Source organism: Rhagoletis zephyria, unplaced genomic scaffold (assembly GCF_001687245.7).
Source record: "Rhagoletis zephyria isolate East Lansing unplaced genomic scaffold, Rhagoletis_zephyria_1.1 Rzeph_scaffold_01933, whole genome shotgun sequence".
Classification (NCBI taxonomy): Eukaryota; Metazoa; Arthropoda; class Insecta; order Diptera; family Tephritidae; genus Rhagoletis; species Rhagoletis zephyria.
Window position 1 is genome coordinate 64,569 of NW_016159017.1, and position 14,887 is coordinate 79,455.

The window sequence follows — 14,887 nt, forward strand, 5'->3', positions numbered from 1 at the left end:
GTTTTTCTTTAAGTTGAGTCGCTTCACTTGAACATACGAAAAGAAATTCCAAAGAATCGCCGATGCCGATTAATCGGTTGGACTCTAATAATTACTCAGGTGTACGTGGCGTATGTGTTACATTCTCACATGCTCAATTTTCATATAAAAAATATTTGCGTATTTCCATTTGACCACTCATTATTTCTTTATTTATCCATCGATTCTCTTCATTAGTAACTCAATTTTTTTGTAACAGTACAGTCTTTAGCACAAACGCAAAAATTTGGCACAGAACCTGTTATTTTTTAAATTTTTCTTCTGTTGAAGTTTAATTTATTTTCATTTTTTCATAAAAAATTATAAAAAAAACTATAATGATTAATTAATTTGTCAGAAACTATCAGTCCTATCGGAAAGAATTTATATATGCTTATGGAGAATTTTATTAGCTTTCATTTGCCATATCTCATTTTAAAATTGTTAAATTGGTTCATAAGATATACGTGATTAAGTGGAACCACTTTTGGTTTTTAGCTGAATAACAGTAAATTGCAAATAACTCGAAATATTAACTCGATTTTCGGAATCACCGAGCAATTCTACATAGAAATTGGATAGTGGCGTTTGGAGAACAAAAACCAAACTAAAATTTGTGATCCGGTGCTATTAATTTGTTTGCCAATACAGCCCTGAACAAAGCAAATTAAAACAAAATATGGAAATCAAATATGTAGTTTTAATTTATTGTAAATCAATTTTTTACTTTTTTCCTGAAGTGCTTAATTTTTTTTAATTTATATTATATTTAATTAATTTTGAGTTTTTCATGACAGTAAAAGTTACAATATATCCTTGTGTTAATTATAAACTTATATAACTGGTATCTGAACAATCAGTAGACTTTGTATTATTATTTATAGAATAGCTTAAAAAAAAATTATCTGTTTTAGCAGTCCAAAGAAAGGAGTTTTACAGTAAAACCCCATATCTGAACAATCGGTTGTATGGAGGCAATATATAAGTTATAGTGGCTCGATCTTTGTTAATTTCACTCTAAACTATCTGTTGATAATGAGTGAAAATAGTGCGAAATATCATGTTACTAGGTGCATATATGGAGAAGTTATAACAAAGAATCTCATATCTGAACAATCAGTTGTATGGGAGCTATATGTAAAAGTGACCCGATCTTTGTTATTTTCACTGCAAGAATTCTGTTGATAATAGTTGGAAGTATTGCAAAATTTCATGTTCTTAGCTGCATAAATGGAGAAGTTATAACGAAAAATCTCATAACTGAACAATCAGTTGAATGGGAGCTATATGTTATAGTGGTCCGATTCTTCCGGTTCCGACAAATGATTAATACAATATAAAAATACACCCACCTACCAAATTTCATCCGGATATCTCGAAAACTGAGAGACAAGATTACATACAAACAGACGGACAGACAGACAGACAGACAGACGGACATGGCTAAGTCGACTCAGCTCGACGTTCTGATCATTTAAGTATACATTTTAATGGGTCTATCTTTGGTTATTCTGGTACTTACAAACATCGGACCAAAGTTATAATACCATTTCATGCTAATGAAAGGTATAAAAATTAAGAAAGCAAAACAAATGCGCAAATGTCGTTTTGCATATTTTTGGGTTTTTAGTGCATATTTTTGATTTCTTAGTGCATGTTATATGCGCGTAATTTCGATTTTTGAATACATAAAAATCCAGTCCCTAGTCAGTTTCGGTGTTAGTGGAATTTTTTGCGCTTTAAGGAGAAATTGCCATTTGGCAAACAAAAAATTAAAAATATAAGTACAGAATGGGAAAATCAAACAGCATACGTAAGAAATTTTCGTAAAGTTCTGGATGTTATTTCTATATTTTTCAATGTGTTCACATGTGAATGCTTACTTTTTTTTTTTTGAATCTCAGGGTGAAAAATCTAATCTGACAACCTTAATACGTAATCATAACAGGGCGGGGCTTAACGCCTATTTCTCCAAGAGATCTTTGGACAGTTTATGAGTGAATAAGCTTCTGTATTTACTAAAATATCTCAGTTTATGTATTTCTGTAAACTACCGTTTCAATACAACCCGTCCTTAGCTCCAGTCGTCACATATTTACTCCAGTTATCGTGTGTGCACAGACGGACTGACGAAGTGTTCAATCATGTCTTTTTAANTATTTACTAAAATATCTCAGTTTATGTATTTCTGTAAACTACCGTTTCAAAACAACCCCGTCCTTAGCTCCAGTCGTCACATATTTACTCCAGTTATCGGGTGCACAGACGGACTGACGAAGTGTTCAGTCATGTCTTTTTAGAAGAACTTTGAAATTTGAAATATATGAGTAATTCAAAAAATTATTTAAAAAATTCAGTGCAATGTACTTAGAAAACCAGTATGGATATCAAATTAAAGGGAAAGTTCTGTAGAGAAAGAGCAGATGAAATTTTTTGGTGTATAATGAAAATGCCCTTTTATAGTTTTATCCTTGAATATTCTTGAATTTTCGCAATTTTTATTAAAAAAAAAAAATTATATGTTAACAACTAACTTTATTAGCTTAAAAAAAATTAAATTGATTAAAGTGGCATTTTCAATTCCTACCTGTCCTTGTGAACCCAAAAAATTCTACAGAATTTTCTCTTTCATTTGGTACCCATATTTTTGTTCTACATTGCACTGAATTTTTTAAATAAGTTTTGGAATTAATCATATCTTTGAAATTAAAAAGTCTTTTAAAAAAATCATGACGTCAGAGAAAAATATGTAATATGAGGTAGATTATAAAAAAATTTAATTATCGAAAAGAAATATAGACAAAACCTTCTTCTTCCGGTTCTGGTTCTTTCAACCAGAAAATATATTTTTTGTTAGATTCCTACGTAGCAACTTTACTTAACTAACTAAACTAACTTAATCTTAAATACAGAGAGCAAATAGTTGTTAAATATGATTTTTTGTAATTATTAATGTAGAGTTTTTTGCTGCAGTTTTGTTTCAGAGTGTTTTGAGTTACGAATTTTTGCCATAGTACCGTCGATACGGCAAGCTTTAATGTCACTAAACACTAAGTCCTGTTTATAGTAAAAGATTATGAAAAACCTTAAACAAGTCATCTTATTTTTTATTGATTACAGGTATCAGAAATACAGAGCGCAAGAGCACCAAAAATAGTTACTTTTCCAACTATTAATCAGCCTCCACAAATGTATGTATGTACTTAGTTATATTTCACAAGCGAAAGCTGCAATCACAAAACACTTGGCGTTGGTTGGTGATATCGTGACGCACATAAATCACCATTTAAGCAAAAACAAAAAAAATACCAGCACGACAAAGGTATTGCGTCAATTTGATGACACTGTCAACACTGCAACACTGAGAGGAGTAGCGGTAACAACAGATCGCGGCTTGAACGATGTTTTAACTACCGCTACTACTTATAACCCACGCAGCAGCAACAACAAACAGCATACAGAGATTTTAAAAGTAGAACGAACAATCCATAAAGAAATTCATCTTGTCGACGGGTGCCACAAGCCATTGTAGACGACTATTCTGCTGCCACTGCAGCTAACTTCTCTGCCGATAAAATGCTCAGTGAGCGTTCGCTACTGTTTGCTTTCGGTGGCGGATTCAATTCAGTCGATAAGCAGTCGAGCAGTATTGGCTTTGATCTGGCCACCACCACGCCTTCACCTGTATTAGCCGCCACAGCAGCCGCTTACATCTGTTTAGAGAAGGCCAAGAAGAAAAAACAACCAGCGCCAGCTACAGAAGCGGATGTAACAACAGTGTCGACCGACGAAACACAACTTGACTCTTTGGACAACAATGTCATAATGGAGTCGAGTAAAAATAATAATAACTCCAACAGGAAGACAAATATCAATAGTCACGGCAACACCAGCAATAATATTGCGAATACTTTGATGAATAGTCTCAGTGGCTCCTCTGGCAGTCTAATAACAAACCCTAACATGACAAATAATCATCCTTATCAACAGCAGACTCTTCATCCCAATTCCCAACAACACCAACCAGCAAACACACAAAAGCAACCCCAAAAAAACATCTCCTCAACCAACATCGGAAACGTGAAAAGAGAAGAAGTTAGTCCTGGTCCTTGTACTAATGGTGATCTTCAGTCGTCAGTGGTGAGGTACGTAAAAATAAAAATAAAATATCAACTAAGCATCTATTTAAAAATGGCTATTTATTTGTGGATTTGTGGCAAGACTAAAATATTCGTTTTCAAAACTTGACTTGTTAAGCTGCTTAACAACTATCCGCTTTTTTCAGGGCTAGACAGGGCTAGAGTCCCGCAATTCAAGTTGTATATGCCCTAATTATCTAGCTGGGTGTATTATAATAATATTTATTTTTTTTTTTGTTTTTTTATGTATGTTACCGCATAACTTTGGTTCACGTCAACCAATTTCGATAATTCTTTCTGCATCGGAAAGGTAGTGTCTCAGAGGTGGTCCCATACTAATCTGGTTAAGATCCGATCAGTGGATCATGAGATATATATATATATATTTTTTTTATATGAGAGTTGAAGTCGGTTTTTTTTTTGCTAAAAATTACTTATGAATTAAATAATGTTTACGTCTCGCTTCGTTTCCGTTGTTTATATATGTATTTCCTGTCGGGATATTGCAAAAATAGAGCTGTAGTGAATGATTCCCGAACATTTTCTTGTGAACTTCAACTCAACTTTTCAAACTCACTCAGAACCAGGGACGAAAAATGGAAATTTCAGATTGTACCTAATATCATAAAATATATGTACCTAAATGAGACAGATTTTACATAAAAAAAGTTACATAATTCATTTGTAGTTTTTTTTATAAATTTTATTTAAAACATGTATACAAAAGATGGATGTACTTCAAACACGATTATGTTTTTTTTTTCAACTGAGCCTATATCTATAGACTATAGTCTAATGGGAACCGGAGAAGCGTTGTTTTTGTCTAACTTTGACTACTGAAAAATATTGCTGAAAAAGACAAAAAACTCGCTTTGCGAAGTATACTTCTTTATCCAGCAACAACACGAAAAGTCTGCTAATTTATCCGATTCCTTTTAATAGGTGCAACAAGTCTAGAGAAAATAATCAAATTTCTGTAAGTAACTTCGAAAGCATTTTAAATATATTTCCAGAAATCAAAAAGCGAATATGGGTCAATAATAATAATTGTACCTAAAATCTACTGACTGTACCTAATGTACCTTTAAGTCATCAAACGTCGGAAAAAGATACAATTGTACCTACTTTTTCATCCCTGCTCAGAACTCATGTTAGGAAAAACTGGAAAGGAAATACGAATCTCGGATTTACTTAAAGTGAATTGGATTGAAAAGCACTCATAAATGAATTTTAGAACATGGCTGATCAATTTCAACGTGTAATTGTTTTCACTACAATGCACACTGGCCGGAATTTATTTTTTTTTGGCATAAATTCTATAAAGAAAGTTATCATTTTCAAATTTGGTACATACATATGTTCTTCATGCTACCAGCAAAAGTTTTGGGCCTATCAGATAATCCGTACGCCCCCCTTCCCCTTTCCCCATATATTATAACGTTGCTTTTGAACGATAACCTTTTTCAAAACTTTTTAAAACTTTCGTCAAATTAAGGCGCTTGGCCTGTAGATGTGCAATAAGGTTTTATTTTTTCGAACAGAGTTGCCACCTGTTAAATAATTAAACTCAAGTTATTTACTAATCAATGCCCTCAGATCCGCACCGTCCGTTCGTTTTTGCAAAAGTGAGGTACCAAATTAAAGGGCTTAGGGTGTAGGTGTTCAAGAACGGCTTTATAACTTAACTACGTATAGGAGGGTTGCCACATGTTGAAAAAATGTAATTCAATTTTAATTAAAGGAATTTAGTAAGTGAATAAGGTATCGCTATATGGGTGTCATACAAAAGAGGTTTAAGAAGGTAGTAGTTTGAAAATATTTTGAATAGAGTTGCCACCTATTTAAGAAATCTAATTGAACTATTTTTTTTATGAAATATTAACGATGGATGTCAAATGGAAGAGCTTCAAGAAACACTTAGTTTGACAATTTATAACATTTTTGATGTGTTTGCGGGTTGCCCCAGTTTAAAGGGCTAAACTAAAATTATTTAATAAGTTAAATGAATTACTAACCGATGGTTATCAATGGAAACGAGTCTAAAATCCTTTATTTAAGAACTATATTTAGGAGGATTGCCACGTGTATAAAAACTAAATTCATCAGTTACATGAAATATTTATAACAATGTCACACGAAAAATATTTAAGGAAATTTTTGTTCGAAAATAATTTTTAAGAGAGTTGAAAGTGGTATTTCGTTTAATTATACATAAGTTATATGAAATTTTAAAATATGTTATCAAAAGAACGAGCGTTAAGAAATCTTTAAGCTGGGCATTTGGTTTTTTTTTTTTTGTTGAAAAAATTAAGCTAAAATTATTTAATAAATTACATGGATTGTCAGAAGATGGGTATCAATCGAAATGGGTTTGAAAATAGTTATTTCTAAACTGTATTTAGGAGAGTTGCCATGTGATTAAAATAATTAAATTCAACTTAATTCATCAGTTAATTGAAATATGTATAACAACGCCAGGCGAAAGATTTTAGTTTGAAAATACTTTTAAAGGGGTTGTCACCTGTTTGAAAAGTCGAATTCGTTTTACTTATACGAAAGGTACATAAATGAAATATCGAAATATTAGTGTCAAACGAAAGAGTTTTAAGAAAACTATAGGCTGATAATATTTTTTATTAGAGTTGCCATCTATTTTTTTTTTTTAAAGGTCATCACATCTGCAACGTTATTTCGAATTTCCAAAATGAGAAGTCAAATTAAAGAACGGGAATTCTACATAGATGTGCATAGGTTTTATTTTTTGAAGTTACGAGGAGATTTTAAATTTGATGAAATGAAAACCGACACTATGCCAGACCTTTCATCCGTGAGAAATGGTTTAGATTAATCATTAGGAATATTTTTAGAGGTTTTTGAATAGGGATTCACCTGTTTAAAAAATTTAATTAAATGTTGGCGTTTTGACGCCATGCGGGTTTACTAGGTTTTATAATTCTTTTAACTAATTTAGTGGCAACCTCCTTCAAACACCTCAAAAATAGTTTAAATATTCAAACTAAAGATTTCTTAGCACTTTTTCGTTTCGACTTTACAAACAGGTGGCAACCCTTACGAAAAAAAAAAATAATTGTACATCTATAGGCCAAGCTCTTGATACCAAAAAAAAAATTATTGAATAAACTGTGAAAACACAGATGTCATTAACCAAAAAATGCATATGTATGTACACATATGTAAGGTAATGATTTTTAAAAAGATGGCAACCCCACAAAAAGAAATTTAAAAGCTTATTGCACATACGGAAACCGTATCATTTCACTCATTTTTAGTCCAACTAACTGTGAAGATATTATCATCTTTAAAATGGTGGCAGCCCTACTTAAAAAATAATATATTGTCGGACATCTAGATGCCAATTATCGAAATCGGTTGACGTGGTCCAAAGTTATGCGGTAACATACATAAAAAAAAAAACTAAAAAAAAAATATTCCGACGAACTGATAACCTCCTCCTTTTTTGGAAGTCGGTTAAAAAGTAGTAATAATATGGGTATCAAGTGGAAGGTATTTTAAATATTCCTAATTCAAAAATATTTTTAATAGGGTTGCCACCTATTTCGAATCGCATATTTATTTAATATTTTGTTTAGAAAATAAGGTAAAATATTACTATTCATGGGTACCAAGAGAAGGTTCTTAAACAATGCTTTTCCCTATATACAAAATGTTATCCCTTAGGATAATAATGTAAGGTTGCCACTTATTTGCTATTCTACACAATTTAACATCGCAATATGGATATCAAATGAAAGGTATTGTTGAAAACTTTGATCAGAAAATATTTTCCATCAGGGTTGCCACTCTTCTATATAATGCAAATTTTTATTTTGTTAATTTCAATCAGCATTTTTTTAAGTATACACAATACATATACGCTCAAGATATGTACCATTCATTCCAGCATACTTCGGAATACGGTTGCCATCTAAATTTTGGAGTAAGAAATTTATTTAATAAATATCGAAATCCAAATTTTATTATTTTTTTCTGAATATTTTTTTTAAGTTATCCAAATCTTGAAAACTTTAAAAAGTATATGCACTCCGGGCAAAGCTCGAACAACCTGGTACTAATAAATATGAGGGTGTCGTTCGTACCTGATCGATGACATCGCGAATTTCAAAAAATTAAATTAATATTTTGAAAATATCACCTGTCCTTCTTATTGTACTTTTAAATACGAGTGCAATGTAAGGAAAGCTGACTGTTACAACGAAATATGCATATAGTGCGCATATATCGAGTGATCCATCTAGGCTTTTTTTTTAATTTTATATAAAAAAAACTTGAAAGAAAACTGGATGTCGTAATCTTTGTTATTATCCGAAAGAAAATTCTCGGACATTCACTTTTAAAAAATAATTTCATTCAAATGTTGGCCGCAAACAGAACATAAAAGTCAATGACGAGCGTTGTCGCACATTTGCAACGACCTTTTTGTTGCCTCAAATTGAAGGCCGCGATGTCGGCAACATTTGATTTCAGCAAATTATCGATTTGGAGTTATGTGAAGACAAAAGTCTCCGTCGATAAGCCGGGTATAATGCAAAACTTGCAAGCCAACATTACACTAGCGTAGTTCGCGTAATTCTGGAAAGCGTAATTGAAAATTGGACCTTCCGAACGGACCACCTACATCGTAGTCGCGGCCAACATTTGAATGAAATAATTTGTCTTTAGTACGATTTCGACATCCAGTTCTCTTTTAAGTATTTTATTTAAAACTAAATAAAAGGTCTAAAAGGAAAATTATCTACACACATAAGTAATTGTCTCTATCTCTATTTAGATCACGCAGCACTACACCTTCGTCATTTCGAGGACCCTCGCCACAGCAAATCTCGTCGGCGGAAAGCCTAATTCCACTGTCTTCCCTCTTACGGATACAGGCTACATCTGTGGAGCGTCATAATTCAAATGTTATTGGTCCCAACATGGATACAATAAATGTAAACACAACCGCGCATCCCCCAGAGTTTTCAACGCGCAACTATTCCGATATTATGCGCAGTTTAGCCGCTAAATATAATGATTCCAGCCCGACTAAGTAACAACTTACAGCTTTGTACAGAAACAAGAAGATTTGTCAATGCCTCTTTCGTTTCTTTAACTTTTCAGCTCTTCTTCGACTCGGCGTAATACATATTTTGAGGCTTCTGCGTCAACTCCTCCCGCTCCGGTTATCAACAAAACTATTAACCAACAAACAGGAAATAGTAAATCGGCTGTTGTTGTAGCGTTGCCAAATGCGATGCCAAAAGAAGACACACAGCCACAACTGCTACCAAGATTATCAATGTCGCCGGGAGAAGTAGCGGTCGCAGCGGCTGCAGCTTCCTTCTTGAGCAATCTTCCGTTCTCACAAAGTGTGTGTCCGCCGCCATTGATCGACATGAGCAGCACACAAGCATTAGTTACATTGGTGAGTGTTAATCAACTGGAGCTGTTACCTAATTAAAAATTCTGTGGTCATAAGCCGAATATACCCCGATTATGTATTTGTAGTTCTTTCTTTTTAAAAAAAAAATTACGAAATTGCTTTGAGAAAATTCTGATGTAGATTAAAAGATTCTTGCTCGCAGAAGGCTATGGTATACAGTTAAATAAATACCAAAGTAACTGATTATTGCAAAACATTAAGTAAGGCGTTTATAAGAAGAAACCATTTGACATTTTTAATTATACTCAGTTAGCAATAATCGCTTATTGTCACTAAATTTAGTTCTTATAAAAAACTTGGCTCAAGATATCAAGCTGCACCGCCAACTTAAGCTATTTTTAAAAAATTATTGGCTATTAGGAAAGGAAGTTGGGGCGTTTAGCAGACCTAGCGTTGGTAACTAAATTGTGTCTAGAGTCGACTAAACCGGTTATTGGTATATTTAATCAGAGAGAATTATCGAAACAGAGAAAAGACAAACATCAGCGGATGATAAAATTCGTAACCTTTTTGAAATTTGTTGCAGGCACGAGCAGCCAAGGAAGCAGAGATTCAGGCCATACTTCGATGCCCCCAGCAAAACGTCAAGTCAATAAATTCCACCTCCATTTTGCCGCATCCCAATCTTGCTGTTGCGTTACAACAGGCCGCACAATTTGTATCGCCCGCGCTCATGTATTCGGCTCAACTGCAACAGCAGCGTGGGACGCAATCTGCACGCCTGCCTAGTCCCTTGCAAAAACTTAATAATATTTCAACCACCAACTCAACTAGTGATCCTGCATCTAAAAACAAAACAACCGGGGCAACGAATGCGGTGACAGTTCCGCTTGACCTGAGTTCTCAACCACCAGCGGCCAAACGATTTAAAGTGGAATTAAATACTGTTGGCAGCAGTATTGAATCGGATGACTTAAAGATATCCATTGGAAGTCCTCCCCCCTTAACTATTGCAGAAAAGAATTTGTTATTTCGCTCAAGCAATGCGATACAAAGACGACTAGGGTCGCATACACCTGAACAATTAAGCGATGTTGGCTTGAGTGTCTCACCAGCACTCGCGACCCAAAAGCCATCTGTTACGACGCCCCAATGTCGGGCTCATAGTGAAGAGGTAGCCCAGTGGACCGTTGAAGATGTTTGTGCTTTTGTAGGTGAAATTGATATTTGCGCTGATTACGTGAAGGTAAGTTGAATTTTCAAATAATATAACATATTCTATATACACTGTACATTGTACAGTCAGTGTCAAAAGTAAAAATACCCTGACGTTTCTTTATTTACATATATTTTCCATGCCAAATTTTTCTTATTTTTATAAAAATATATGAAATTCAACAGCAAAAACCAGCAGATTAAATTTTTTTTAATTTCATATATGACTCAGGGAAATTTAAGAAGATTTTTTTATCAAAGGTGTTTGGCATTTTCTTCCATATCAAAATAGAATTTATTCATGCGTTATATGGAAGAAAATGCCAGACACCCTTGACAAAAAAAATCATCGTACAGTTCCATAAGCAACGTAACCCCTCTTCTTACCGTTTTTTTTCTGACAGACTGTAGGTGTGTGTTTGGCAGGCTGTAGTTACTAAAATATCGCAGTTTTCGCATTTCTCAAAACTACCGTTATATGGGAGGTTGGCGTGGTTATCGTCCGATTTTGCCCATTTTCAATACCGTCCGTCCAACGCCTAAAAGATGTACACATACCAAGTTTCGTTAAGATATCTCAATTTGTACTCGAGTTATGGTGTGCACAGACGCACGGACGGACGGATGGACAGACGGTCACCGCTTAATCGATGTCTCTTTTCATTCTGATCATTTATGTACATATTTGTCTATATCTATCTCGATTCGTTTTGCCTGTTACAAACAACCGTTATACGCATTCGCATCCGCGGATGTCTAAAATTCTACATTCGCAACATCCCTGCTTCGTAAATGTCCAGAAATACCCCTAGAGCATATTCATTGTATTCTGAAGCTTTCTCGATGTGTTGTACTAACAAGTGTAGTGCAGTCTCCGTGGACTTGCCCTTAGTGTACAGAATTTTTTCCAGCGTTTTTAGGAGGAATAAGGTCAGACTTATTTATGGGCCGACAAGGAGGTTTAGATCTACGCTTAGTGCGCGAAAGAGGGCAGGATGCATTGTCCAGCATTGGTATGGATATTAGAGTTCTAACTCCTTCGTCAAGTTCGACCTTTGTGGATTCTAGGATTTCTGAGGACTCTACTATTTCTTTTGCGTGAGGTCAAAATGTCGAAGCTTATGTGTTTGTGGTCATAGAATGACGGTGCCTGCAGCACCCTCCGGTTATGCACCTTCGTACCACTAACCGTGAAAAGTGTGCTCGCCAAAAATTCGAGTACCGAACAGATCGACGATTTTTTTTTTTCACCAAACAATAAATGGAGATGCATTTTCTCTATTCATGCGGAAACTGCGGAAGATTTTCGAATGCAAGTTTTATAGAGTAAACAAGTAATTCTCTATCATTAGCTCTAGGCGTCCGTCTTTTTTTTGCGAGCTGTGACAACCTTTGAGTAAGTGAGCGATGTGTATGTGTATGTACAAACGTACGTACCACGTATGTATTAATGTACATTTTTGTATGTATGTATATGCATCTGAGCTTTAGCGAATACCAGTAGGAACAGCTATGCAAACAGCATTAGTAGTTGTCGAGCCAGTTAGCGCTCGCTATCTAGAGCGCATCGTCCATCCATGTAGCGTCAAGTATGCGTTACCAAGCCAAGCCAAGCCGACCCGTGTTGAGTGAACTTTATATTGCATGCCTTTACTCTTTCTTCAACTAAATTTCAAAGCAGTTTGAGTAAGAATATTGAATTATATGTAGTATTTATGGCCACGAGACGACACTTCAATGTCTAGTTGAGAAGAAGTTGCTATCAGAAGTGCTACAGATGCTGTCGATTGTTGTGCATAGTTGTTGGTTGGCTCATCTTACTAAAGTACATCCATAGACTTATTCTTGTTTTTGTTTTGCTTTATCACAGTTAACTGAGTGTATTTTCTGCACTGGTTATGGCCTCTATTCACATGCTTGTCAGGTACTTGATATCGTTATCCACCTCTGTAAAAGCGCTTCGGTAAACTCGTATTCGCAATGTTACACCTTCGCTATATCCGCTGGTCATTTGTTCTGCTAGTTGACTCACTCACCTTCTTGTCCCCCCCTTAGCATGAAAGTTAATATGTATAGCAAACGTGATTGTTATTGTTGCACATTGACCGATGCAAGTGTTGTCCGGTTTGACCACGGCTTATATTTGCTTGCTCTAGTCGCATGCATGAACTTGTTCCGCATGCGCACTTCCAGATCGCACAATATCATTTGAAATAATGACACCAAATAATGTGCTTAAATACTCATACATACATATGTGTACATTGTACATACATATGTCGTGATCAAACCAAAAATGTTCCGTAAAGACTGGATCAAACATGTTAAAGATGAATTTCCTTGTTGCAATGTACTTTGCCAAAGTGCATGCCCTTACTGATCTTTTCAGTATATTTGTACATACATACATACACCAGTGGCGGACACAGGTAGGGGAAATTGAAGTTTGAATATTTTCGCAAGTTCAGAAAACAACGAAAATTCCAAAATTTTGAATTTTATAATCTTATTAAACTTCTTGAGATTTCTTATTTTTAGGATAATTCCCAAAATTTCAAAAACTATCGAAATCCGGGAGATTCTAGAAATTTTGGTAAGATGAGAATATTTTGAAATGTACAAAATTATTGAGATTTTAGAAATTTTCTATATTTTCCAAAATTTTGAGAATTTTATTTATCCTAAAATGTAAAAATGTGAAACATCACAATTGAAAATAGAAAATTCTTAGAATTCTAAAAGATATTAACATTTTTGAAAAATTTCAAAATTGTTCCACTTTTCTGGCCCTTTCAAAATTTTGTGTTGATATAACAAAGTTTGAGAATTTTAAATTTTTTGAAAATTTTGAAAACATCAACGTCCAAAAATTTTTTTAATCTTCAAGAATTACGAAAATTTTTTAAATTTTCAAAAAAGACGAAATATGAAAATGTTTTCAACATTCGAAAACTTTTAATTTCGTTTGATCAATTTTGTATATTCGACACTTTTACTTGGAAAAAATTTGTTAGAATTCCGACAACTCTCAAAATTTTTGAAAAATAAAAAATTTCTAAAAATCTAGTATTCATCATTATATTGAATTATTGGAGCAAGGCGAATACATATAAGGTGGTATCGATTGAACAAATACAACAATTACTTGTATTTTGTTTTTGCTTTTAGCGGGCCATTGTCAAATTTCAGCTATTCTTCCCCGAATGAAAAAGGGCGACAGAAAACGCAAACACTCTCACGTTTTCACTCACTCACTAACGAAATTCAAAATTTTGACAATCAAACGCTACTCACAGCTGATGAAACAACACCACCTTATATAAATTCGCCTTGTATTGGAGTTTACTAAAATTTCTCAAATTAACAAAGTTTTGAATGTTTAGAAAATTTTGGAATTCCACTCAAGTTATTAAAAAGCGTAAACTTGAAGAAATTAAAAACTAACAAAACTCTAAAAATTTTAAACTGCGATGATTTTTAAATTTATGTACACGATATACATTGAAAAATGGCCCCCCAAGAATTGCTGCTGGGTCCGCCCCTGCATACACAAGTGATGTAAACTATGAATGGAGCAACCAAAATTTTGTTAAAAAAAATCGAATTAAAAAAAAAAAATTAAGTAGCACAAAAAGACTTAGTCAGGCTTTAACCTCCCATTACATTTTTTGTCATAATTTAAACTAATGTAGATACTGAGTTAGTGGTTAGCAGCGCGCACTACTATTTCGCGGGCCTGGGTTCGCGTCCAGTTTCCGACCAACACCAAAAATTAAAACATAAAAAATGTTCTTTCTAATAGCGCTCGCCCCTCGTCAGGCAATGACAAACCACCGAGTGCGCCATGAAAAACAGCTTCTCATAAAAATACAATCGCCGTTCGGAGTAGGCGTAAAACTGTAGGTCCCTCCGCTTTGTGTGACAACATTAAGGCGCACGCACACCACAAGTCGGAGGAGAAGCTCGGCCAAACACTAACATATATGTAAGCGCCAATCTATTATTATTAAATCAGGGTTTATACACACTTTTAGATAAAATTTTTTGAAGAATTTTACAGATTTATGAGGACTAGTATTTCACAAAAAGGTTTAGATCGTTTCGACGTATTTTC

At 34.2% G+C, this 14,887-nt stretch overlaps 1 protein-coding gene across 3 annotated transcripts in view; it reads left to right on the plus strand.

The window, feature by feature from the left end:
• The window catches only part of LOC108365611 (putative GPI-anchored protein PB15E9.01c), a 58,453-nt gene that overhangs the window by 36,402 nt on the left and 7,164 nt on the right, over positions 1-14,887 (plus strand). For all 3 annotated transcript variants that reach the window (XM_017619677.1, XM_017619678.1, XM_017619679.1), the window contains exons 2-5: positions 3,139-4,163; positions 8,968-9,225; positions 9,297-9,600; positions 10,145-10,804. In XM_017619677.1, coding sequence (XP_017475166.1) covers positions 3,595-4,163; positions 8,968-9,225; positions 9,297-9,600; positions 10,145-10,804 — 1,791 coding nt within the window. In that variant the 5' untranslated portion in view covers positions 3,139-3,594. The remainder of the gene's footprint in view (positions 1-3,138; positions 4,164-8,967; positions 9,226-9,296; positions 9,601-10,144; positions 10,805-14,887) is intronic.